Below are 27576 nucleotides of genomic sequence, written 5' to 3' on the forward strand. Positions count from 1 at the left end.
ATTGTTAGGAAGGCAGGGAAATTTAATCACTCAGAGAGAAAAAGTATGTGTGGATATCAGCTAGCAGTCTTTCCATAACACCCTGGACTGTGTCAGCAACATGTCTTAACCAAAATTCAGCGGCTTCCTAACCAAGACTTAGCTCTCCCTAACCATGATTCAGCTCTTCCTAACCAGGACTCAAGTCCCCTCCTAACCAGGATTCAGTCCCTCCTAACCAGGACTCAGTCCCTTCCTAACCAGGACTCAGTCCCTTCCTAACCATGATTCAGTCCCTCCTAACTAGGACTCAGACAACTTCCCAACCAGGACTCAGCTCCTTCCTAACCATGACTCAGCCCTTCCTAATAAGGACTCAGTTCCTTCCCAACCAGGACTCAACCCCTTCCCAACTAGGACTCAGCCCCTTCCTAACCATGACTCAGTCCCTCCTGACTGGGACTCAGCCCTCCCTAACCATGGCTCAGCCCCTTCCCAACCATGGCTCAGTCCCTTCCTAATCAAGACTTAGCCCCTTCCTAGCCAGGACCTAGCCTTTCCAACGTATCAGTGGAACCCCCCCCCTCCCCCACACAACAGCGCTCATCAGGAATTTCTGATCCGAGTTGTCCATGCCAGTAATTACAAAGGTTGTTTGAATCCAAACCCTAGATAACATCCAGGCCCAGATCTGGTATCTGTGCAACAGAACAGACCAACAGGCTGGCCTGACATAATCTCTTCTTCCTGTTCTGAAGCACTCTTAAGTGTTAAGCTTCATATTTATAGAAAGTGAGCTAGAAACCTCAGAGCCAACTTTCAACTTCATACAGGAGAATTGGGGGTCCTTCCATTTAAGAGCCCACAAAGGCCACAGGATTCTGGTAAACTACCTGAAATATACAAGCAACACACAAACATTCTTCCCCAAATTGTAGTTCTGCCTCTGGAACGTCACATACATCCTACCCTGTGGTTAATTCTGAGCACTGACCACATGGCTTGAATGTGACCAACCCCAGCTCTGTATACCATGAGTCCAACAGTTGAGCAGTCACTGAAAAGTGAATTCTTGACTCAATTATAAAGTGAGGACTTTAATGCCAGATACAGACAACGATGGCCCCATGGGCCAAAAATATCAGCAGTAACTTCACTAAGTCTCAGAGCCTGCATGGTCCAATCTGACCCTAGAATCTAAGCCAAAGAAGCATACCTAGCAACCAAGAAACTTGCAAAAGGCCTCCTAACCCCTACTTGCATCTCTCTAAGAATATTAATGAAGGCACTACAATTCAACCCCCTAGCAATGCTGCTCAGAATTCTCTCTTGTCTCTTCACTCTTCCCCCCACCTAGAATCTCATCCTCTTCTATCTCATCACCTCCCACTCGGCCTCCCAGGGAGGAAAGCACAAGAACCTCCTTCTCTGGGAATTGTACTTCTCCCATCCTGATTAATTTTTCTCAGAAGAAATCTTTGAGAAGAAGGGGGAGCGAATAAAATTCATAACTTAGCTCTTTTGGCCATCTCACTTAAAAAAATTGTGATAAAGTATATATAACACAAAATTTACCATTTTAACCATTTTTAAGTGTACAGTTCAATAGCTTTAAAGACACTCACATTGCTGTGTAACAAACACTGTCTTGCAACTGTCACTACCATCCATCTTCAGAGCTTTTCCATCTTCCCAAACTGAAACTCTACACTCATCAAACACTAACTCTTCACCCTTCCTCCTCTTGAATGCCTGGCAACTACCATCCTACATGGTCTCTGGGATTTTGATGACTCTAGGAACCTCACATAAGTGGAACATACATTATTTGTCTTTTTGTGACAGGCTTATTTCATTTAGCCTAATGTCTTCAAGTTTTATCCACATTATAGCATATTTCAGAAAACCCTTTGCTTTTAAGGCTGAGTAATTCCCGTGTGTGTGTGTGTGTGTGTGTGTGTGTGTGTGTGTGTATCTGTTCATTATTTATCTGTTTATCTGTTCATTGTTCAAAGGATACCCTGAATTGCTTCTTTGTGAATAATGCTGCTATGAATATGGACATACAAATAACTATTCAAGTCCCATTTCTTTTGGGTATATACCTAGAAAAGGAATTCCTGGATGATATTTTTATTTTTTGAGGAACTGCCATACTGTTTTCCATAGCAGATAAACCATACGTTCCCTCTAGCACTATACAAGGGCTCCTGTTCCTCCACATCTTCACCATAACTTGCTATTTTCTGGGGTTCTTTTGGGCAACAGCCATCCTAATGAGTGGGATCAATCATCTTGTTTAACCTTGAGAATAACCCTGGGCATTATTATTCCCATTTTACAGATGAGCAAACAGAGTTGGAGATTTTAGATGACTCATGCAAGGACACTGGTGGAGGCAGGACTCGAACCCAGGTCTAGCTACAGGGCCAATGCTTAGACCACCACACTAAGCCAACCATGGTCCCTGAGGATGGTTCAGTGCTCACTGTGAAGATGGTGGGACTTTTTGGGTGATATGAGAGACCACCACAAGGGTCACACTGTAAAGAAGCAGCAGTGGGAGCACTTCTCCCATTCTTTGTTCTCACTGGACCTACTGCAGACGTAAAGCTGATCTCCTCACCTCCTGCTCACTCCTGAGGCTTTCAACAAGCAGGAGGCATGCAGGCTCCAAGAATGTTCAAGGATTCACAATCACACAAAAGGCATCTCACAAAGACCTCGTTTCCTGTTTATGATTCTACTCCCTGTCCTTCTTCCCTGCCCCGGGCCCCATTCAGAGAGGGTTTTTGTTGTTATTGTTTCTCACAAAGTTAATAAAGGGTTGGGACTGAGAATTGCATGATTGGAGGAAGAGCAGTACCATAATGAGATGAAGCATCCCACTTCATGCCAAGCTAATCATAAAGCACTCCTCTGGCCATGAGAAATGGAGACATAGAGGGAGCAATGGAGACAGCCAGCCTCTGCCCATATCATGCCAAGGCCCGTGATAAATAGGGTGGCAGACTGTGGCCTGACACCAATGTTACCGACATTATGTGCAGGTGAAAGGTCACTGGAAGGGCATCTGTTTCAGAATCCCCTTCAAGCCACCTGAGCACAGAACCTGGGAAGGGGCTAATCAGCAGTCTTGGGGAAGGACACAAGGTACACACTTTCTGAGCTGAACATAGAAGAGGATTCCAAAGCCTACATTTGAAGGGCCACAGCTGGAAACCCTGCAGGGGCCAGGTTTTTTTCCTGTTCAGCCCTGTTGATTTCCAGCCCCAAAGGCAATCAACCATGGCTACGTGTTTTGTTGGTCTCTGTGTAGTTCCAAAATAAATAGAGTTGCGATCTCCAAAGGGCTGGCAGAAGCCTACCCCATGCAAAACAGACCCATGTATTTTCACCATTTTAAAATTTCAGCCATTATGTAACCTTGAACATGACCCTGGCACAAGGAAGAAGAAAAGTTGAATTCGGTCCCCTGGGGCAACTGGTTTCCGTGTGGACTTCCCGCCAAGTCCCAAACAGAAAGCTCCCGCCCTGGGTTCTTGTGTTATCGCCAGGGCAGGCAGGCCTTCTTGGGGCGACTCCCTTCTAGGGAACTCACAGAATTTTGTGGGCACAAAGGAAGCCCCTCCAGACTTCAATATACAGGAAGTATGCACACACACTATGCACTTCTGCCATACATGTGTGTAGTTAGGCATGTGTTTCAAGGCATGTATGTGTGCACGTGTGTGCGCGCGCGCGCGCACACACACACACACACACACACACACATTCACCTTTTTATTCTCCCAGATACTATTTTCAAGTCACACCACAGGATAGCTGTGCAGAGGTAAACAGGCAGGAAACTCCCCAGGGCCACCCCGTTCTTGTCCGCTTCTGTCTCTTTAGGCATGGTGGCTCTTAGGAAAGTCTTTTAGAAGACCCTCTCCAACATCCAGACACAACTTAGTTGTCATTTTTGAGAAAACAATCTATGCCTATATTTAAAGCTGAATGAGTGAGAGAAGAAGCCAGCTTACTGAAGTATACACTATTTAGCTTTCCCAGAAACTCTATTAGCTGAGAAATCCAAGCTGAATTTGTGGGGAGCAAAGCTCTAACATTAACAAAATGCAACTTTCCTAACCCTCTTACGGGGATGGACTATTTTTTTTTTTTTTTATTGTATGATGAGGAAGGCAGCACTTGTCCAAACAGTCTGAATCCCTGATTGCTAGATGCATGCATATTTGATTTCCAAAATTGAAACCTTTCATAAAACCTCTAAAAAATCACATATCATGGTCAAGAGCCTAACTATAAATACCAATATAACTTCTAAAAAACAGATGAATTTGCTGAAGACCTAAGGTCATCTGATTTGGGACAACTAACATGTCATTGAATGGTATGCCTTCTCCTCTGTAAGCCTCTCAGAGTAGACACAAAGGACACAGTGTGGGTAAGCCTGACACTGAAGCAACATGTGCCCAGCATGGGGTGGGGTTATAAGGAAAACACATAAGAACTTATTCATTCAATGGGGTAATCAGAGGGAATCATCTGAGACTACTTCTGACAAACAATTTTGTGGCAAAATCGAACCCTAACTTCTGTAAGGTCATAAGGAATAACAAAATAAAGCAAACAAACCCATAGGAAAGCTCTCAGAAACAAAGAAACCCAAAGCTCAAATCTAATGAGTAAAACTTTTGTATTTTTATCCCAAACAAATTTTCCAGCCTCATTCAGCAAACAGAACCTTGCCATCTCTACAATTCAAACACACCCTCACAGAATGAAGACTTAACACTACCATGAAAACACATAAAAATGAATGTGCACTCTGAAGGAAATTCCACAAAAGAGGGCAGGGGGAATCTACCCACTTTTTTCAGCCACAGCACCAGTTGCCTAAGCCCTACTTAGACATGACATAGTTCAGAGCTTGATGAACTCCTTGATGCACTTAATAAAAACCCAACAGGTGCAGTGTTAGGACACTAGCCCCACCCTCCCTCGTCTCTCACTGGTTCCCCAGCACATCTTCCTTCCGTGGCCCTGTGTAGGTTGGACTGAAACAGACCTCCAAAGCAGAAATATCATTCCCCCAAACCTTCATCCTGGTGGGTGATGCTCCTTTCTGCCTTTCCTCCCTCATTGACAGACCTGTTATGTGGAGGTCAGTGGCCATATCCATGAAGTCCCCACTGGGCTGCCCACACCTATCAGGTAGTTCAGCACCAGTGCTGTGGGCCACATAGGGAAGGGCTCCTTCCTCCCAAGTTCAGGGATAGCCATGGGACCCTCAGTGCAGAGCAGCAGGGCCCCAGAGCATGGACCCATCTTGGAGCCCCTCAGCAGCATCTCCCTGGCCTTGTGTGTGAAACACTTCACGAGGTCACCGAACATTTATTTCCATTGTCCTTTGTGCAGGATTATCACATCCCTTGACTTGGCAGTGGCACGGGTAAAGGAGGCTTTTCCATTAATTAAAAAAATGAAGGCAAACAAGGAAAAACATAAATCCCAGTAATTAAATTAGTGAAGCTTGAATAAGGTGGCTATCAAAAAAGAAAAAAAAATTCACCACAGCTCAGTTTACTGCTAACTGTGGGAGCAGGACAAATGCCACGGAACCGAAATCTGTCTGGTCATCCAGGCTGCAGAGATGTGTGTTGGGAAGAGGAATGTGGGAATGTGAACGGCCAACAAAGGCTTCCAGAGGTCTTGCCTTTTCACACTCCTGAGCACTCCTCACCCCTTCTCACCTAGGGCAGCATTTTCCTCAGGATGCTGGCAGCAGAGCCAATGGCTCAGGGTGAACCAATTCAACAAAGGAAAAGCCCACCCCCAACCCCCACAAAGGCAAGGTCTGTAATGTGCAAAGTAAGCCCCCCCCCCACCAGTGAGGGGGACAGTTACTTCTCTTAGGGATGAAGCTGTTTTTCCAGATCCTCCTGCCTTGAGTTGTCTCTTCTTGTGTGTGTCCTCCTCCAAGGTAGAGATCAGCAGAACCTCTATGGTGCCATCCCTTTTCCTTCCAGAGCTGGGAGGGAGGGTCCATAAGGTATGATGGTTTTAAAATCATGTTCACTCAGTCTGTGTAGGCAAATCCCTATCCAGTGTGGTAGATCTTGGCGAGCCCCCTCAGGGGTCGGGACCACCTTGGTTAGGGCCAGGGAAGCTCCCCTTGCATCTGTTAGTAGGACCCTTGTGATGTGCACAGACAGTAAGCTGCAGATATGCTGGTCTCTCATATTTCAATCTTTACTGAAAGGATGTGGTGAACATTGGTGGTTCTGGAATGTCCAGCATCCATCCCTCCTCCTGGCTAAAGCACGCGGACCACCCCCCCCTCCCCATGGAGAACTCCTTCCCATGCATTGTTGTGGGAAGCAGTATAGCCCCCCCTGTGCAAGCCCAAAGAGCCAGAGCCCCCCTCACATCCCACTTAGGTGACCTAGGGCAGGCCTGGGAGCTGGTGAAAAACAGCTGGCTGTGCAGACAGATGGAGGCCATTCCCTGCAGGCCCCAACACTGACCTCTGCATGGTGTCTATGGCCTCACCTGCCAGGGCTGCCTAGAGTGCTGTGTTCCCACCAGATCTGCCACCGTCATGGCGGCCCCTTTCTGATAAACGCCCTTTTTGCTTGCTCCTTGCAATCAGGGTCCTGGTCTGCTGAAATGGGCTAATGCAGATGGAACAATGTAGAGGGGAAGTATTTTTAAATTTTCTTTTTATGTTTATTTTTGAAGAGAGAGAGACAGAGTGTGAGCAGGGGAGGGGCAAAGAGAGGGGGAAACAGAATCCGAAGCAGGCTCCAGGCTCTGAGCTGTCAGCACAGAGCCTGACACGGGGCTCGAACCCATGAGCTGTGAGATCATGACCTGAGCTGAAGTCAGATGCTTAACCAATTGAGCCACCCAGGCGCCCCTCCCTTTTTTTTGAGGGGAAGTATTTTTAACAGAACCCCAAATTCTACTAACTACCTCAGAGAGTCTCCAAATGGATCGTTCAAATTTAACTTTTAAATCTATTTTAAGCTACTTTACAGGACAGTAATAAAACATTTACAACGGTAAGTTACTTTTGGAGGGATAGTGGCTGGGAGGGGATAGGAGGGAACTTTTGAAGGGGTCAGATGACATTCCATACCTTAATCTGACTAGTGGTTTTGAGACTACATACATATGATCACACAACAGTGTGGACATACTTAATGTCACTGAAACACACACTTAAAAATGGTTAAGATTTTAGGTATAAGTTTTATGTTATATACATTTTACCACCATTTAAAAATAGGTTAAAATAGAATTCAAAATGCAGCTTTAAAACTATTTCAATAAATACCAAAAAAGCGCATAGGCATAACTTAAAATTTCACCAAGATTTGCACCCTTTCCCATATGTAAGTTATACCCTAATCAAAACAAGAAAGCACACTCACAAAAAAACACTGTAATATGCCAAGTTATAAAACACTGGCGATTCCCAAGCTTTCCTAAGTTTCTCAAGGTACCACATTATCTCATTTTCTGCAGAACCCAGGGCACAGCCCTCCTGGTAGAGCTGGATCCTGAGATTTGAAGGCAGCTGTTCAAAATCTCTCAGCACTGGCAACCACATATCTATGTGATTCAGATTATTTTTTCCATTCCGTGGAATCAAAACAAAATACAAAAATAAATTGGATGCTGGAATGACAAAACTACAGAGATGGAATACAGATACATGGTAGCCAGGGGTTAGAGAAAGGGAGGGAGGCAGGGAGGGAGGAAGGGAGATTCTACAGGAGCAGCCCAAGGGAGTTGCTTGGAGGTGATGGACTGGTTCTGCTCCTGACTCTCCTGGGGGTTGGATGAATATCTACATATGGGATAAAATGTCACAGAACCATATGTAAAAACATACCCCAAAATGGGTTCATGCAAAAATCCTGTGAAATCTGAGTAGAATTTGTAGTCTAGCTCATTGCATTGTGCCAATCAATTTCCTGGTTTTGGAAATAACACTACGGTTACATAAGATGTAACCATGGGAGGAAGTGGGGTGATAGGTACAAGAGACTTCTCTGAATTACTCTGGCAACCTTCAGCTATTCTATAATTATTTCAAAATAAAAAGTTAAAAAAGCACAGAAACAGATCAAATGAGACTGCTAGAAGCCTGTCATAACCCCAGCTTTCAAATTTTTCTCTTCCTGGACTCACCATTGTCCTTACAAACTGACTTAATAGTACAAATAAATTATGACACATTAAAACAAAAGCACCATGTAACTATTTTTTGTTTTCAAGGAAGGGATTCATTTCCTTTGTAAAAGCTGAAAATCACTGAGGTATTGGAAAGAGCATGCAATAAGGAAGTAAGAGACGGGGCTAGTGCAGCCCTGAGCTAACCGGCTGTCACATAAAGAATTATTACAGCTGGTCCATGCAATTAAAAGACTTTGGGGAGGAAATGAGACACACACATCTGGGAGGTCACATAAGGACGTAAGATTTCCCCAGCAGTATGCAAAGTGTCAAATGAATAGTGCTATGGATTGTATTGTGCCCCCCTCCCCCAAATTCCTATGTTGGAGTGCTAACTCCCAATGTAAATGTATTGGGAGACAGGGCTTTTAAAAGGTAACAAAGGTTAAATGAGGTCATGAGAGTGGGGCACTAATGGAATATGACTGGTATCCGTGAAAGAAGAGGTGATCAGGGGATGCCTGGGTGGCTCAGTTGGTTAAGTGTCCGACTCTTGGTTTCGGCTCAGGTCATGGTCTCATGGTTCATGAGTTAGAGCCCCATACTGGGCTCTGTGCTAACAGGGCGGAGCCTGCTTGAGATTCTCTCTTTCTCTCTCTCAAAATAAATAATTAAGTTAAAAAAAAAAAAAAAAAGAGGCAGTCTGGACACAGACACACACAAGAAAGACCAGCTAAGGACATGGGGGAGAAGACAGCCATCTGCACACCAAGGGGAGAGGCTTCAAGGAGAAACCAACAGGGCCGACATGTTGATTTTGGACTTCCAGCCTCTAAAAGCATGAGACAACAAATTTCCGTTGTTTAAGCAGCCCAATCTATGGTACTTCAATAGAATAGCCTTAGCAGATGGGACTTAAGTAGCAAGGTGAACTAGTTCAGAAGAAAGAAGGAAGACAGAACTAGCTGTTCACTCTTTAACAGGGGGTCTGAAATAGAGTACATAATCACAATTGATGGTTGATGTGAAAATTATATACTCAAAAGAAAGCCAGCTATAAATCATATGAAAGAAAACCTGCAATTCCTTCATCTGTGTGTATGCATGCATTCAATCAATCAATCAATCAATCAATCAATTAACAGTGGTGACCAAGACTTGAAAGCCCTGTACCAGGTCACACAGGTGAAGGGCAGAGCTTGGCCCTGCCTGGTACAGAGTCTTCTGGGAAAGACATTCAGCCAAGGGCAATGCAAAGGGTATCTCCTCAGAGGCTAGCACAGGGAGTGGGAGGGGTCTGGAGCAGCCTCAACCCCCACCCCTGCTGGGCAGAAGTGCAGAAGCTGATTTGTGAACAAATAAATGCTGGGAAGGAACAGCCACTCCTTGAGATAGTACATGCTTTTTTGGCTCTGCCAAGGGATACTGGTCTTCCTCAAGCCCCAAATGGACTGCGATGGGTGTCAGCTATCCCTCTGTTGGAGCCAATTTTATGATGCATTTGCATAGCGATTCCTTTATGGAGACAGCCCCTGACAATGAAGCATGGATTGGTGGGGCAGTTTTTGACACTTGTCTCCCAGATTTGTTTAGGGGACTGGTGGAATATAAGATAAAAAAAATCATTTCAAAAACTCTAAAATGTGACATGAATGTTAGCTATCATCATACTAGATTTTTTGGTAACGTTTATTTATTTTTGAGTGATAGAGAAATAGTACGTGCACACAAGTGGGGGAGGGGCAGAGAGTGAAGGAGACCCAGAATCTGAAGCAGGCTCCAGGTTCTGAGCTGTCAGGGAGAGCCCGATGAGGGGCCTGAACTCACAAACAGTGAGATCATGACCTGAGCTGAAGTCAGACACTTAACAGACTGAACCACCCAGGCACCCCCCCATCATACTAGATTTTGTAGGGCCTTTTAAGCCACCTAGTTTAAAATGATCAAGGTCACCCAGCTCATATGTGGCCCAAAGGCTCAGGATTACCCACTGCCAGGACTCCCTAGGAAACACAGGTTTTTAAACATTTGAATTCCACAATAATATATATTTGTCAATCCCATACCGTTTTACTACAATTCAAAGCACATCACGTTCAGAATCTTGCTCTTGGCAGTACAATATTTCAACCTCCTGGTGGATAAAGGTTAGTGCTACAGCAGTCAAAATTGGAAACCGTCTTGGGGTTTCCTCTGTTAACCAAGGGCCCTATTCCTATGCTCAAAGACTGGTTCCAGTTTGAAACCTACAACATGTCAACAAGCCAGATACAACTGAGGATAGAAGAGAAAAAAAAAATGGCAAATGAAGAAAAAGCTGAGTGAGGAAGCAAAAGTAGAAGGAGGGAGGAAGGGAGGGAAGGGGAAGAAGAAAAATGTGCCTTGTCAGCGCCACGTGTTGGTCTCAGTACCATTTGACCAGAAGGAAACGAGCCTGGTGCCCAGACTGGCAGAGGAGACGTGTCTCACCCCCATACAGTCACCTGTAGGACACTTGGTAAAGATCACCCACATGCACGAGAGTAAACGGTAAGCTTTTGTCTCATGACAACTGTGTTAACTTGGTGGGGGGGGGGGGGATCCCCTCCTGCATGAGTGACCAAGAGGCTCAGTGCCAACTGTGTCCCCAGCCACAGTCACCTTTAGGCAGCCCCTGGAGACACCTTCTATGGTTTAATTTTTCATATCTTCCTTATTAAGCATCTGTTTGGACACCTTCTGCCATGAGCAACCTCAACATTTATCAGGAAAAAAAAATGAAGTAAAATAAAGTCAAAGAACTAATTTATAAGAAAAGAGGCAACAGAAAAGGCAGAGTGTGTCTGAGGACAGTTCCTCCAGACTAGAAGTCTTACCAAGTCTCCAGATTATCACAGGGGGGTGGCAGCCCCTTAAATTATTATTATTCTGCCTCTAGACTTACCAACGGTGTCACACGGTTCATCTTTGTGTACGCAGAAATCTGTCCTGAAAAAAAACAAAGACAGACCTGGTCAGGTGTATGCAGTGGCCCCCAAGAATGGGAGAAGAAAACACTGTCAATGAAGCCCAATTGGTTATCCTACTCTGTTACTGGTTCGGGTGGCCCAGCTTATAGTGAAGAACACCAATTAGCCACTTGTCAAGAGGAACCCATCCACAGTGCCCACCTCGTAGGCCCAGTTACCCCACATAAAGCCCCCTTTTATAGCTTAACGACTCCACCTAACACTCAGTTGCTGGGAGGACTCCCTCCCAACAGCTGAGAAAGTTCTTGAAGCAGACATTTGCAAATCATGCATCAGAGACGATTAATATTCACTATCGTCAAACTGTAGTGACTTCCACAAGCTCCTCGACGTGGGCAGCAACTGGCCTTAGATGCTGAAGTGACCAAATGGCACTTACAGGAGAAGACAACAAAAGTAATGTCTGAAAGTTATGCCCTTTAAAGCTTCCCAGGATCCCCCGGGTGTGTGGCTGTGTGGGAAGAGCACTGGTCCAGCCCCAGTTCCACAGGTACAAGGGGTTCGCTGTGGCCTCTAGCCACTCATGTGTGAAACAACAGGTCTGGGCCCTTCTTTTCCCAAACCAGAGAGTTCCCATGATACTTTCCTAAAGTTCCCACAGTTAGGGGCTGACCAGACCAGCGGTTGGGGCAGTGCCCTGCCTGGGACCGGCCATGAAGAGCAGTGGCCTGGTCCTCCAGGGCCCCATGCTCATCTTCTCATGGAGGCCCATGGAGGGCTGAAAGAAAGCACCCACTCCCTTAAATTCCTTCAGGTTTACAAGGTGTGTTCTGAAGCCATGTCTCATTTCACTTTCCAAGTTCTTCCGGACAAGCCAGCCGGATAAGGTTGACACTAAACCAAGTTACGGAAGAACACGGCAGGTCTGGGTTGGGCCATCTTTCCCCTTTCTGACACTCTGTCCCCTGGCATCAGTGTCCTCAATTCTTCTCCTACCCTCTGTCACAACCTATTCTCAGGGAAGGATCTGACCCATTTGTTCACAAAGGGCACAATGACAGAGAAGGCCATGTGGTACTCTCCCAACCTAACTTTGTATGGTCATCTCTCCTTCTCCCTCCATGTCAATCCCAATCCAATGTGCAGTGTGTTCTGTTGCATCTGTCTCCAAAGTGTAACCCGTGCCTGATGCCTCTCAGTGCTGTGTGGGATCCCCTGGAAACAGAGAAAAGTCTGTGCGTCCCTGACTCTGGCTTTGCTTCAGGCTCACCTGAAGCTTGTCAAAGACTCCACTTGCCTACTTAGACCCACAGATTCCACTTGGAGTCCTGATGTACAAAACCAGATGTGCCAGACAGCCAGCAAGCCTGGGGGAGAGGCTGGGGCAGCTTGGAAGGTGTGGCCGCGAAACTGGCCAGGGAGACATCGAGGAGGAGCGGGGACCAATCCTGTCAGCAGCGCCCGTGGGTTCTGCTTACTACAAGTTTCTAATTTTTTCCTAGCAAGCCCTTCTACTTTTATCAGCAATTTTAAAACAATCTTAATAAAGGGAAAAAGGAAATTTTCAAAAACCCCACATTTTTCATAACCTTACCCCAAAACCAAGGGAACTTTCATGGAAATGGAGAGAGGATAACCACAAGAGCCATAAAAGGAAGCCTTGAGGTTTCTTGTTTGTCTGTTGTTTGTTTGTTTTTGTCAAAGATGACCTTTGAGTGTTTTTGTATTCTTTGGGTAAATGCCCAGTAGTGAGAATACAAAAACACTAATTCAAAGAGATACATGCACCCCTATGTTTACAGCAGCATTATGTACAATAACCAAGCTATGGAAACAGCCCAAGTGTCCATCGGTTGATGAATAGATACAGAAGATGTGGTATATACATAAAATGGATTATTATTTGGCCACAAAAAGAATGAAATCTTGCCATTTGCAACGACATGGATGGAGCTAGAGAGTATAATGCTAAGTGAAATAAGCCAGTCAGAGAAAGACACATTCCATATATTCCACTCACATGTGGATTTTAAGAAACAAAACAAACAAGCATAGGAAAAAAGAGAGAGACAAACCAAGAAACAGACTCTCAGCTATAGAGAACAAACTGATGGTTACCAGAGTTGGGGGGTGGGGGGAAATAGATGATGGGGATTGAAGAGTACACTTGTTGTGATGAGCACAGGGTGATGCATGGAAGTGTTGAATCACTATACTGTGCATCTAAAACTAATATAACAATGCATGTTAACTAACTGGAATTAAAACAAAAACTTTTATAAAAGATGACCTTTTAAAAGACTAAGTAATAGGCAGTAGAAGGTGCAAGAAGTAGCAGCAGAGAGAAAAACAAGTAAAATTAGGGACATACAGATGCTCGCCGCTCTGGTATGGATCTGACCCCAACTCAACATTCTTGATCTGACACCCCTTCCATTTAAATAACCAAGCTGGCCCAATGCCTTGTTCCAGGGTTTCCCAGAGTGAGCAACTGAAGCCTGGGCAAAAGGAGAAATCACACATGACCACAAGTCTCACAGTCAAGAACTAAACAGAACCAAGAAGATGGTGCCCACTTCACGGGTGCCATCTTGGGGATAGCCAGCGCTGTTGGCTGACAGGAGCATTGTGTATTCTCTCATCCCATGACTTCCCTGAAGGGAAACAGGTGATCTCAAATGATGGACCCTGCAACATCATCCATTGCATCACCTAAGTGGGAGGAAATGCAGTCGCTCACAGAGGACAGAGGCAAGCTCAATTAGAACCCTGGCTTAAGAGGGGCACGGGGGTGGCTCAGTCGGTTAAGTGTCTGACTTCGGCTCGGCTCAGGTCATGATCTCACAGTGTGTGAGTTTGAGCCCCACGTTGGGCTCTGTGCTGACAGCTCGGAGCCTGGAGCCTGCTTCCAATTCTCTGTCTCCGTCTCTGCCCCTCCCCTGCTCATACTCTCTCTCTCTCTCTCTCTCTCTCTCTCTCTCTCTCTCTCATCCTCAAAGTAATAACAACAAAAAAAAAAATTCTGGCTTAAAAGAGTCAGCCAAAATTTGACTCTTCTTTCTCCTTCCTGCCAAGGTTGTTTCTCAGAAGAGAAAACACAAGCCATGTTGCTGCAGGGGCAGCTTCATATTCAGGTGCTCCCACCGCAAATTCATGCCAAACCCACTTTCAGGGGCTGTAGGATTCAAGTGAGGTCCCAACGCGACTCTACAGTCTCTAGTCCATTCCCTTTCCGCCGCTTGTTCCTCAAGAGAAGGAAGGCTGTGTGGACCTCTGTGACCTGGTGTGCTTCGTGCCTGTGTGCTCACAAGCTTCCCATCCTGCAACATGGTTTTTACTGTTCTGCTATCACCATCTTGAAAGTCTTTGTCATGTGGGGTCCCGCATTTTCCTTCTGCACTGGGCCCCACAATTTATGTAGCTAATCCTGTGCATAACCGATTGCCTTGGCATACAGTTGGGGCTTAATAAATAGTGGCTCCTTTATTATTGGCAGACGTACATTTCCAGACCACTTTCAACGTGCCCAGCAAGCTTCCTGGTTTGGAAACCCCAGGAAAATGTAACGTGATGCTCCACAGATACTCACTGAGCCCTCACCATGAGCAAAGCCAGCCAGAGACCCTCTTGGTCAAAGTCTGAAGAGAAGACGATTCCCGGGGAGTGGGATGGAGTTACATGGTGGGGAAGGTTCAGGGATGGCAGGAGGTGTACCTGTGGTTGAGCTCCAAGATGGCCCTGCATGTTTGCTCCAGGTGCTTCCCAGGAGCACAGAGCTGGGTTTGGGGGGAAATCCTATTTTCATGGCTTCCTGAGGGAGATGCACGGCCAAAGGTAAAGCTGTGCCAGGTGCTGAAGCCTCCTGGACCCCAGTCCTCTGTGTGGGTCCCACATGGTCCCAGACTCAGTTCACTCAGAGGTGTTTTCTAGCCCCAGACATGACCACAGCTGCCAGAAAGCCAGCTTCTGTGGCTTCTGGCTCAGCAGCTTTTGCTGGACATGATGTCATGCTCACATCTCTGCGGCTGGCCATCTGTAGGGCTGGTGGATGTCCAGAAGAATGCACTCTAGGGCTCAGCCACAGCGCATAAGGGGGGGGGGGGCAGAGAAGAAACCCTTGCATTAGCCAGTCTCAGTCCCAGGACTGGGGGACACTGGCCCCCAAACACCTCCTGGCCTGTACAAGCTGTGATTAGACCCTCAGCTCAGATTACTCCGGGAGGAAGGGGCTGTTTCTCAAGAGCAGCTGCTGTCTCGCACCCAATTTCCACGTGAAAACATCAGCCCGTTATTATCCCAACCTAGGAACTGCAGCTCTCGGCCTCTAATTATTAAACAATGCCTCGCAGCCAACTCGGCTCCCAGCCCCGACTCTGGTGCTGCCTCCCCTGTCCTTCTGGGAGGCCTTGCATTTAACAGCTGCGAGGACCCACAGAGTGGGTTGGGCACTGGCCGATTCGGTCCAGCAGCTCCGCAGAAGCAGGTGAGAGGAAGCACTTCGACTGCTCAGGTAGTTCATCAGATGTCAGCATGAAACCGGGAAAGAGAATCCCAGACCCAAGCTGGCCTCGGGGAACCGAGACGTAGGATGCCTTTGCATTGGTGCTGCCTGCAGCGGAAGGAACCTTGCTTTTCGGGGCCACCAGACATCCCCCCCTCCCCAGCACCCATACTCAGAACCACCCCCATGCATTCAGGACCACCACCCCTGGCCCCCCCAGGTGCTTAACCAGAAAAAAAATTGTAAACTGTTTTATTGTGAGTACACAGAACATAAAATTTACTCTCTTAAAACGTTTTTCAAGTGTACAGTTCAGTGATGTTGAATGCATTTATAATGCTGTGCAACTAATCTCCAGAACTCTTTTCGTCTTGCAAAACTGAAACTATATCCATTAAACACTAGCTTCTTATTCCTTCTTCTCTCCAGCTCTACACTCTGTGTCTAGGAATTTAACTGTTCTAGGTGTCTCATGTAAATAGAATCATACGACATTGGTCTTTTTATGACTGGTGTATTTCACTTAGCCTAATGTCCTCCAGGTTCATCCATGCTGTCGCATGTGACAAGACATACTTCCTTCGTAAGGCTGAACAATGTTCCGTTGCATGGATGGACCACATTTTGTTTACTCATCCATCGAAAGAAACCTGGGCAGCTTCCACTTTTTAGCTATTATGAGTCATGCTGCTAGGAACATAGGTACACAAATCGCTCTTTGAAACCCTCCTTTCAATGCTTTTGGGTATATACTCAGAAGCAGGATTGCTGGATCATACGGTAATTCTGTATTTAGTATTTTGAGGAGCCTCCATACTGTTTTCCACGGCAGCCACACCATTTTACAGCCCCACCAGGAGTGCTCAAGGAAGGGTTCCCATGTCTCCACATCCTTGCCAACACTTGTTATTGTGTTTGTTTTTGGTAGCAGCCATCCTGATGGGTGTGAGATGTAGAAAACCAACATGTTTATACCAAATATTTCCAATATAGTAAATAGGCTTGTTGGAAGCAGGAAAAAGAAAAGAAAGCCAGAAAGCCTTCTCAGGCTGAGGGTGCATTCACGTCTGCAGATGGCATTTTGTACAAGAGCTCATCCAGAAGCTTTGTCAACACCGATTTCAGTGACATTTATTATTGCCTCTAGACAAAAAAGGGGAGGGGAGCAGTGGCTACTCTTCCCAAACCAAGACCACTTGCCTGTGCTTTCTTGACCCAGCCAAGCAATGAAACTTCAGGGAAGACACTACATGGGGAAAGTTCTCACGAACATCAGAACCTGTACATTTTATATAGTTTTGATACAAACCACTTTCAAAGTAGTGACCTTGGAAGTTTAGCATTCCAAGGGTGAGGTTTGGAATGATGCATCTACAAGGCAAAAATGCCAGACTGCAGGCAACCACTGGAAGTCAGGAAGAAGGAAAGATCCTTGCCTAGAGCTTCCGAGAGAGCACAGCCCTGCCCACACCTTGATCCTGGACTTCTGGCCCCCAAAACAGTGAAAGACTAAATTTCTGTTGTTTTGACACACCCAGTTGGTGGTAATTTGTTACTGCAGCCCTGGCAGACTAAGATAACATTGCTGCCGCCTATGTGGAAACAAGGCTGTCCCTGGTTTCTGTTGTCCACTGCTGGCCCCTGGTTTCCCTCTCAGTCTGGAAAAGTCCACCACTGTAGTCTAGAAAGAAGCTCAGCTCCCTACTTCAAGTAGAACTGCCATGTGAATTCCCCAGGCATCTCTGCCCACTGCTGTTGTCCTGAGAGGGTCCCGTGGATGGGGTTGCGCACAGCACACGTGTGCCGACGTGGACCTCCTCCTACAGGAACTTGGGGTATCCGCGGCCCCCATAATAGTGTGTTTAAGCCAGTTTGGAGGCAGCCTCAAACACGAGTTAGCTTTTTCCCAATGAACATTATATTTGGTGCATGGGAGAGGTAATAGATGAATTGCTTGGGACTCCTGGGTAATCAGGATTTCAGTACTTTTATACTAATAATAGCAATAGCAGAAATTATGGCTAACATTTATCATGCCCTTACTCTGGGCCAGGCACTGTGAAAAACCCTTCCCAGGGATGCCTGGGTGGCTCAGTTGGTTCAGTGTCCAACTTCAGCTGAGGTCATGATCTTGTGGTTCGTGAATTCAAGCCCCACATCAGGCTTTGCACTGATATTGCAGAACCTGCTTTGAATTTTCTGTCTCCCTCTCTCTCTCTCTCTCTCTCTCTCTGCTCTCCCCCACTAGCGTTTTCTCTCTTTCTCTTTCTCTCTCAATTAAATAAACATTTAAAAAAAATAAAAGAAAAGCATTTTCCCACATTCACTGAATCCTCATAACTCAGAGATAGGTACTATCATTTATCCCCATTTTACTGATGAGGAAACTGAGGCTCAGAGAGGCGGCCCCAGGTCTGATTTCCAAGCCTGAATTCCTAGCAAATAGCCCTCTATTCCCCTCCAAAGAGGGAAATGTCTTTTTCCCATCACATTTCCAGCTACAGACCAAATCCAGCTGTACCTGGTCACAAACACAGCAGCATCCACAGGGGGCGTATCGTCCTTCCCTCCTGGAACCTGATTGTTGCCGAGGTATCGGGCTCCTCCATATTCCTCATTCTGCCAGTGACAGAAGCTCTCCAGGGACCGCTCACCATGGTGCCCGATGGACAATTTGGCCTAAAGTAAATCAGGGGTGGGGGAGGGCAGTTAAAGAAGCAAACACCCAGGGAAGCCTGAGTTCATGTTCAGAATATAGTGTGGAGACAGCTGCTTGTTGGGATGTCATTCGATGATGTGCTTCCTCCAGATACAAACCTAATGCCGGTAGGAAGATGGAAGATGCAGAGACCCAGAGAGAGGCCACCAGGGCCTTATTTGTAAGTTCAAATGAAGACCATGTTATTATTCTCTCTCTCTCTCTCTCTCTCTCTTTTTTTTTTTTTTTTTTTTGGCAAACTGAACACTGTACCCAACCAAGCATTAGTCTCCCATTATCAAATTCATTGCCTGCCTCTGCAAGGCGACGTTATCACATGGGAATGCACTCAACTGAAAGACCAGAAAACAACTCTACAGTGAATCCAAATTTGGAAGCTCCAGAGGGCTTCCAAAGACCTCCCCATCCAGACTGCACATGTGAGATGTGCTAGGGGTGGAGGGAGGATGTGCACAGGTCCACTACTCAGGGCTCCCTCGAGATTCCAAGCAGATTATGTGCACACCAAGCTTCGAGTCACAGTGCCTGCCCTCCCTGCTCTGGACATCCCCAGGCCCTGGCCCAGGGCATGCTGTTGCCATCTGCAAAGCCAGGGACCACAGAGGAGACTGACAACCTCCTGAGCTCTCAACAGCAAGCAGGAAACTTCAAGACCAGTTGCACCATCTGCACACTCTAAAGGGCACCCCTGGGGACTTACAGGCCGTTGTCGTAGCAGGACAAGCTTGGTAACTTGGATGTTCACTTTACTTCCAAGGCTCTGGTGCTGAAACATATTGTACACCTGTCAAGAGAGAAAAAAGAAATGTGGTGTAAATATAAAAATTAACAAAAATACAGCAGTATCCTGGATGGGATCCTGGGACAGAGAAAAGATGTTAGATAAAAACTAATGACGTCTGAATAAACTATGGACTTCAGTTAATCATAATCAGTCAGAATGCCAAAAAACCACAAATAATCCAAGGGGCACATGATATGAACAGACATTTTTTCAAAGAAGACATATGGATGGCCAACAGACACACGAAAAGATGCTCAATCAGGGGAAATCAAAACCACAATGACATATGACTTTACACCTGTCAGAATGATGAGTATGAAAAAGACAAGAAATAACAAGTGTTGATGAGGATGTGGAGGGAAAGGCACACTGTTGATTGGAAATCAGTTGTTAAAAAGATACAGGACAGCAGATTCTGAAAGGAGGAATGGATATTAGACGATTCTGATAGAAAACTCAAAACTCCCATTCTTGGCTTTTATGCAGGAGGTTGAAAGGGACCTTCATGTAGGGGAGGGGGGAGGTCAATGCCTGTAGCCATCTGCCATGTGCCAGCCTGTGTCATCTCTAACCCTCATCACAACCCATCAAGTTTTTTCTCTTTGACATTATCTCCACCACCCTCAGCTCACCAAGATAACACCACCTGCTCAATACCCCAGTCAGTCAACAATGACCCCAATTCATATCCAGGCTTGTCCAGCCAATAAGACCATATTCCTTCTTTATTCCCTAAAGTCCTCATTCCAACCACGGCACGTCATGGAGATAGAGGCACAGCAATAAAAGAGGATTTGTCCCTCGGTTTTACACCTCTTGTTGGTAGAACCTAATTATAAGGACCTCAATATCAAAAAAAAAAATCAAAGGAAAGCGTTTCAAGGGGAAGAGAGATAAGAAATCTCAAACAAGGCAGAGGAATCAAAGTTGACCTGGATGGGAAAAGCCCACTGAATGTGAGGATCCGTGGGTCCCTTTCCTGTAACATGGACAAAGCAGGAGGTAGGGGGTGCCCCAGGGGTAGATCATGTAGGTGTTTAGATATAGAGAGAACAGGGAGGAGAGCCTTTTGAAAAAGTGCACTCTGCCCACTGCCCACCCCCTTCTCTGGCAACCAGCCATCGCTTCCTCTGTATCTAGGAGTTCAGTCTTCTTAGATCCCACATATAAGTGAGATCATACAGTTTTTCTTTTTCTCTTATTTCACATGGTTTTGAATATTCTACTTTGTTTTCTTTCTGACAGACACAATCTAGGAGGCAGAATTTTGCAGCAGGGACATTAGAACTTTCTCCAGCTGGTACTGTGTTCCTTGGTACATCAGTGGCAACATAAAGCAAGCACCAGAGCAGACAGGGCAGTCACCGTTAATTCAGGCCACATGAAGCTGGACACAGCGTCTGGCATACAAACGTCAGAAGCCAGGCACGCATGATGTTTGAGCATCTGTGTGACAAAGGAATTAGCTGTCTCATTGCTTAGATCTTACTCTTTGAAAACTATTATTAAAGCAAAATAAAATCTTTGTGTAATTTAATATTCTTTCCCACAAGGAAAAACAGAACACGTTTAGTTGTTCTGTTCTTAATCCCCACCCCCCATTTTTCCCCCCAAGAACAAAATAGCAGTTTTTTTCTTTTTTTTTTTTTCTTTTTCTTTTTTTTTCACACTGGACCATCTGTAGGCCAATTCTGAAGTCATGTCTTAATTACCTATCCCCAAACCTGGGTGAAGAAGGGGAAAACACATAACTTTTTCCTTGTTTTGATATTTTGAGAACCACCCAATGGCTGCAATTCAAATTTTTCCAGAAATATTCAGCAGTAGGATTGGGCCCAAACTGGAAAACCTCAATTCAAAACATGAAAAAAAAAATAGTAAGAATGAAACCCTGAAGTTCTGAGGGAGAAAATGCAAGTTGCACAGGGCTTCAAGGTGCAATCTACTCATCACCTAAAATGTCAACCCCAGCCAAAGATGTTAAAAGATATTCTTTAAAGAAGGTTTAAAGGAATGACACAGTAAAGCACTTCTCAACAGTACTGAGACACAGCACATAAAGGAGGCATAAAGAATCTGCATGAAATAGTGCACATTTCAGGACAGCAAAACCATAGGAACAATCTGCCTCTCCAGAACGTTCCATCTCCTCCTTGCTGGGCTGATGACAGTTCTGTGCATCCTGTACAACCATGAGCCCCAAAGTCTCAGTCGCTTCCCATGGGGTAAAAAGGATGTGAGACAGAGGGGAAGAAAAACCTTCATACTTCAGGGTCTGGGAGGAAGGGGTGAGAGATGGGAACTGCTTCACGTACAGAGTTTCAATTTTGCAAGATGACAAAGTTCTGGAGATTTGGTTGCACAGTGTGAATATACTTAACAATACTGAACTGTATACTTAAAAATGGCTAAGATGGGGGGCACCTGGGTGGCTCAGTCAGCTGAGCATCCCATCTCAGGCTCAGGTCATGATCTCCTGGTTCATGGGCTGGAGCCTCACATCCCACTCTGTGCTGACAGCTCAGAGCCTGAAGCCTGCTTCCGATTCTGTGTCTCCTGCTCTCTGTACCTCCCCCAGTCTCTCTCTCTCTCTCTCTCTCTCTTCCAACTAAACTTAAAAAAAATTTTTTTTAAGTGGCTAAGATGGTAAATTTAGTATGTATTTTACCACAATTGGAATTTAATTAATTTTTTTGGAAGAAACTTCATGCCCTAGCGACATTCTCTAGCAAGACCAAAGGCAGGCATTTCCCCTTGACGTGTGCCTAGGGTACTCACATCCAGGAAAACAGATCTGGGAGCCTGACCACAGCTAGAGCACCTCGTCACCTGGTGGGCACCGTACCATGTTCCCACAGAGCTCAGCGGAGCACAGGATCTCCGTGGAGACCCAGAGCCAAGCCAGGAGAGCCAGACGAAAATCTGATGGCAGCCACAAACACAAAGCAGCAGGCCCCAAAGACATGTAACAAAGTCTCCTCGTCTTTTTTTCCCCATGGAAATTCAAGCTCAGGAGAAGTCCTGGAGGCGGCAGCCATACGATGTTTAGGGAGACACCTGGTTGGGCAAAGGAACAGCACCGCCAATCGTCTGGAAATTCTGTCTGTCTCCGGCGTCCAGCTCTGGCTGCGTCCTGGCAAGTGTTCAGAGCCCTGACTGCATTTGTCACATTTCCTTGGCAGCCTGGGGCCAAGCCGGGTAGACCCACTGCCAGCACCACGATGCAGCTCTCCTGCCTGGGCGACCTGGGGACACAGGCAGGGAGGGGCAGACAGGGCCAGAGAAGCAGGTGATGGGGACACACGGAGAGGAGCTGTTCGAGGGCCAATGCAGGGGTTTCATAAGAGCACCACCTACCTGTGCTACCTGGAGCCTCCCCAAGGACAGACAGGGACCGCGGCTGACACCCTCCAATCACATTGGGTGCCCATTCAGACCCCCATGTAGTAAAGAACTCTTTCTCTAGCACAGTGCCTCTGAGTGGGGTCCCTGAAGCACTAGCACCTGGGCATTTGTTGGACATGCATTCTGAAGCCCACCCCAGAGCCACTGAGCCAGAGACCCTGGGGGTGGGCCCGGCCACCTGCAGTTTACAATCCCCCCAGTGGCTTCTCAGGGATGACTGCTGGCGTGTGAGGACTGGGGAGTGCTCTAACACTGTGACAGTTTCTCTGGGCACCAGAGAGAGGCTTCCTGTCTGTTTCACATGGTAATGGGGTGAAATTGATGTCATTTTTCCTCCAAACAGAGCTTGCTGGAACACCGCAGGTTTTCATCTCACTCCATGGTTGTTAAGGAAGCTAAAAACAACCAAAGCTCCGTCGAGGGGCCCCATTTTCCAATCTGGCTGCCCAAACCCAGGGTTTCTGCTGTCAGCGCCACCTGCTTCCGCCGGCAATTTGTTCTTGAAAATATTCCTGCTCCTGTGTCGTTACCACCCCCAACCACAGGAAACCCGAGATACATACATAAGAAGGCACTTCAGCACATTTGAAAAACTGACAAAAGCCAGGTCCAGAGGACCACTCTGCAGCCTGCTGCTGGCGGAAAGACCCAGCCTGGCAGAGGTCTCTCCCTCCGCGTGCACCCGTGCACATGAGCGGTTTGCTGGGGACACAGAGCCTGGGGCAGGACTCCAGTTCCTGGGATAAGAGTCAGGCCGAGGGTTTTTTGTTTTTTTTTTAATGTTTATTTATTTTGAGAGAGCAGGAATGAGCGGGGGGGGGGGGGGGGGGTGGGGTGGGTGGGTAGAGAGAAGGAGAGAGAGAATCCCAGGCAGGCTCTGCACTGTCAGCACACAAAGCCCAATGCAGGGCTCGATCTCACAAACCGTGAGACCATGACCTGAGCAAAAATCAAGTCAGAGGCTTAAGCAACTGAGCCACCCAGGCGCCCCCAGAGGGGTTTTTAAAAAACACAATCAGCACATGCCACTCTTCTCCTTAAATCCCTACAAGTAGCTTCCGGTCATGCCTGCAGCAAAGTCCACTCTCCATGCCCTGGTGTACCAGACTGTGAGGTAGGCCAGCTGCCACGGTCTCTCACTGTGTCCCCTCCCCCATCACCCACCAGAAACCTCCTCTTTCTGTGCCTCCCATATGCCAGACTGACTTCCACTGGCTGGCTCCTCAGTGCCTCTTCCCTTCTAGGGGGAACATCACTCATTTCTCACAGAGATGTCCTGACCGCCTCACTCGCTTGCTATCGCCTGGATCTTCATATCGCAGTTTATAAAATTCACACACAAATATTACCGATTGTCATGTTGAGCGCTGTCTGTTGGTCCCAGTGCATGAGCTCCATAAGAGTGGGACCTGTCATGGTCCCTATTCTAGCCCCAGACCCTAGAAGAGTGACTAGCACACATGAAGTACCCAGTAAACAGAGCTGAATTAGTGAGTGAACATTCTAAATTGCAGTCAATACATATGACATAAAAGTTACCATCTTAACCACTATTAAATAGTGTTCAGTAGTGTTAAATGCATTCACTTTATTGTGCTATGATCACCACCATGCATCCAAGAACTCATTCATCTTACAAAACTAAACCCTTGTCCCCATTAAACACGAACTCTCCATGCCCCCTCCCCCAGCCCCTGGCAGCCCCCAGCAGCCCCCATTCGACTTTCTATCTCTATGAATTTGACCTACTCTGAGGACCTCATATAAGTGGAAGCATATAGTATTTGGGTATTTGTGACTGGCTTATTTCACTTAATAGAATATCTTCAAGATTCATCCACGTCGTAGCCTGTGTCTGAGTTTCTTTCCTTTTTAAGGCTAATATTCCATAGCACATATAAACCACACTTTATCCATTTATCCATCCATGGACACTTGGGCTACTTCCTCCTTTTGGCTGCTCTGAACAATTCTGCTGTGAACATGGACATACAAATATCTGCCTATGGCCCTAATTTCCCTTCTTTTGGGTATATACTCAGAAGCAGAACTGCTAGATGACATGATAATTCTATTTTTACCTTTTTTTTTTTTTCTGGAAGAACCACTGGTCTTTTTCCCATAAGCACTGCCTCAATCTACCATGACACCAATACACACGAAGGTTCCATTTCTCCACATCCACTCGGCTTGCTATTACGTAGATTTTGAAATAATAGCATCTCGATCAAAACGATAGAAAGGCAGCAAGAGATACAGGCTTCCAGTTATGGGAATGAACAAGTCAAGGGAATGAAAGGTACACCATAGGGAATATAGCCATTGGTATTGCAATAGTGTTGCGTGGTCACAGATGGTAGCTACACCAGTGGTGAGCACAGCATAACTCACCCAGTTGTCAAATCACCATGTTGTACACCTGGAACTAATGTCACATTGTGTGTCGACTCTACTCGAAATAAACAGATAAATAAATAAAAATATCTAAAGGTAATGAAGTGGTATCTCATTGTGGTTTTGATGTGCATTTCCCTAATGATCAGCGACACTGAACATCTTTTCTGGCTCTTATTGGCCACTTCCAGATCTTCTGTGGACAGATGTCCATTCAAGTCCTTTGGCTGATCTTTCAATCAGGTTGTTTATTTTGTTGTTGACTTTTAGAAGTTCTCTATATTCTGGATATTGTCAAATATGTATTTGCAAGTATTTTCTCTCATTCTAGGAGTTGCCTTTTTACTCTGTGGATAGTGTCCTTTGATGCACAAAAGTTTTTAAATTTGGTGAAGTCGGCTCTACCTATTTCTTCGTTTGTTGCCTGTGTTTTTGGTGTCATGGCCAAGAAGTCATTGCCAAATCCAAGGTCATGATGTTTTTCCCTATGCTTTATTCTAAGGGTTTTATAGTTTAGCTCTTATATGTTCAGGTCTTTAATCCATTGCAAGTTAATTTTTTGTATATTATATTAGGTAAAGATCCACACGTGCCTGTCACCTTGAACAGGTGCCCCTATACTTGATAGCCTTTTTGTCCCTCATCTCCTGCATTATTGACTTTTTTGTGTTTAGTTGATTTTTTTAACAGTGAAATTGTTTTAATTCCTGTCTCATTTTCTCTTCTTATATTCTGTAGCTATTTTCTTTGTGTTTACTGTAGGGATTATGCTTAACATCCTAAAGTTATAATACTCTAAATTGATTTTATACCAGCTTAAATTCAGTGGCATAACAAACCTCCACAGCAAAATGGTTTTTAAAAAGCAAATAAATATGAAATTATAACTCAAGATAAGGACCAAGTACAAAAGCAGCCTGCTATGATAAAGAAAACAAGTTGGCCTTGGACACTTAAACTGTCCAACCAACTCTTGATTTTAGCTCAAGTCATGATCTTGAGGTTCGTGGGATCGAGCCCTGCATCAGGCTCTGCCCTGAGAGCATGGAGCCTGCCTGGGATTCTCTCTCCCTCTCTCTGACCCACTCACACACTCTGTCAAAAAGAGAAGAGAAGAGAAGAGAAGAGAAGAGAAGAGAAGAGAAGAGAAGAGAAGAGAAGAGAAGAGAAAAAAAGAAAGGAAGGAAGGAAGAAAGGGAAAAGAAGGAAGAAAGGAAGAAAGAAAGGGAAAGGAAGGAAGGAAGAAAGAAAGAGAAAGAAAGAAATAAAGCTTAAAAAAAAAAAGAAAGAAAACAGGTTGGCCTTTTCAGAGGGGTCTATAAGGAGAGCCCCTCTGAGGGGATATTTACCCAGAGGCTTTAAAGATAGAGAAGCTAGCTTGATAAGGAGTGGGGAGAAGAGCATTCCTGACAAAGAGAGGCCAAAGAGAGTGAGGGAAGAGCCTGGGGCAGCTGAGAAACAGTGGCCCATATGACAGTTTGGTGTTGAGGTGGAGAAGTGAATAAAGTCCAGGAGAATCAGGCAGGTCTCCACTGCACAGCCTGGGAGGGCCATGCAAAACAGGGACATTCTGCATCAACTGCACAGGAAGCCACAGAAGGGCTTAGGGCTGCTTAGTGACAAAGTCCTAACTCTGTTGGATGAACCTCTTGCTGGCCATTCTGGGACAAGGATTCAAGAGAGAAGAAAATGAAAGTGAGGAGCCCAGCAAGGCGGCTCCTGCAGTCGTCAAGGCTAAAGGTAACGATGGGCAGACCAGGGTGGAGAGGGAGAGAAACAACAGGCCCCAGACATGCTTGTCACCTTGAACAGGTGAGACAGGGGTCCCTCCACCCTGGTGTTGCGTGCTCGCCCCGCTATGTACTCACTCACTTGCCATGCACCCTGACTGTGTCACTCCCCCGGCAAGGCTCCACTTCCTTCTCTGTAAGATGGGCAAACAATGAAATCCACCAGGTCAGATGATGAGGAGAAAAAACCCAGCCACTCATCATGGACATCCACTCCTTTCCCTCCTCTCAAACACGTGCCATCAGGCCACTGACGGACACCAATCTAATTCACACGTCACAACCATGAGAGGCTATGAAAACTGGGAGGCGACACGTGACACCAAATTCCCCCAGCTTTGAACGTGTTTTCATACACCAAGTCCCCACAAGTGCCCAGAAGCCTGCCTAGATTTAGCCTCAAGGGTCAGAGTGGCAAGCGTGGACTGGCAGGTCTCTACCCAGAGACCCAAGTGAGACCCAATGATGCTACTTCCCTCAGCCTGGAGAGAAACGTGTTGCAAGGAAGGTGGCAGCCACTCCAGCAGACTCCCCCAAATCCACGGAAGCTAGGCACACAGAGCCATTTCCATCCTGCAGCCCCACAGTAAACACTCTGGCGGGAGAGAGATGGGCTGGTTGGCCTCACCTTCCCGCTCACGGCACCTGAAGGCTTGGCTAATGACAGGGTTCCTCATCCCGACCACAATCCTTTCCCATCCTCCTGGCTTAAAGATCATCTTACTTCCTAACAGAAATCCCTTGGCTACAACAGCCACAGGAAGAACAGAATTCTTTGGAATTCTTTCAAAACTAGTGTTTTGAGGGACTGAAGGATGGTAGTGGTGGAGGGGGGTCTTGTTCCGAACAAGGGGCAGCGTCTGAATGCA

The 27576-nt window shown here is 46.1% G+C and overlaps 1 protein-coding gene across 6 annotated transcripts in view; it reads right to left on the reverse strand.

Moving 5' to 3' along the window:
* ADAMTS17 (ADAM metallopeptidase with thrombospondin type 1 motif 17) overlaps positions 1-27576 on the reverse strand; it is a 343518-nt gene that overhangs the window by 250346 nt on the left and 65596 nt on the right. For all 6 annotated transcript variants that reach the window (XR_008299007.1, XM_027067938.2, XM_027067937.2 and 3 more), the window contains exons 5-7: positions 19035-19118; positions 18137-18294; positions 11090-11133 (exon numbers count right to left, since the gene is read on the reverse strand). Coding sequence is in view for 5 of the 6 variants with exons in the window: in XM_027067938.2 (XP_026923739.1) it covers positions 11090-11133; positions 18137-18294; positions 19035-19118 (286 nt within the window). In the remaining variant the exon portion in view is untranslated. The remainder of the gene's footprint in view (positions 1-11089; positions 11134-18136; positions 18295-19034; positions 19119-27576) is intronic.

This window comes from Acinonyx jubatus, chromosome B3 (genome assembly GCF_027475565.1).
Source record: "Acinonyx jubatus isolate Ajub_Pintada_27869175 chromosome B3, VMU_Ajub_asm_v1.0, whole genome shotgun sequence".
Classification (NCBI taxonomy): Eukaryota; Metazoa; Chordata; class Mammalia; order Carnivora; family Felidae; genus Acinonyx; species Acinonyx jubatus.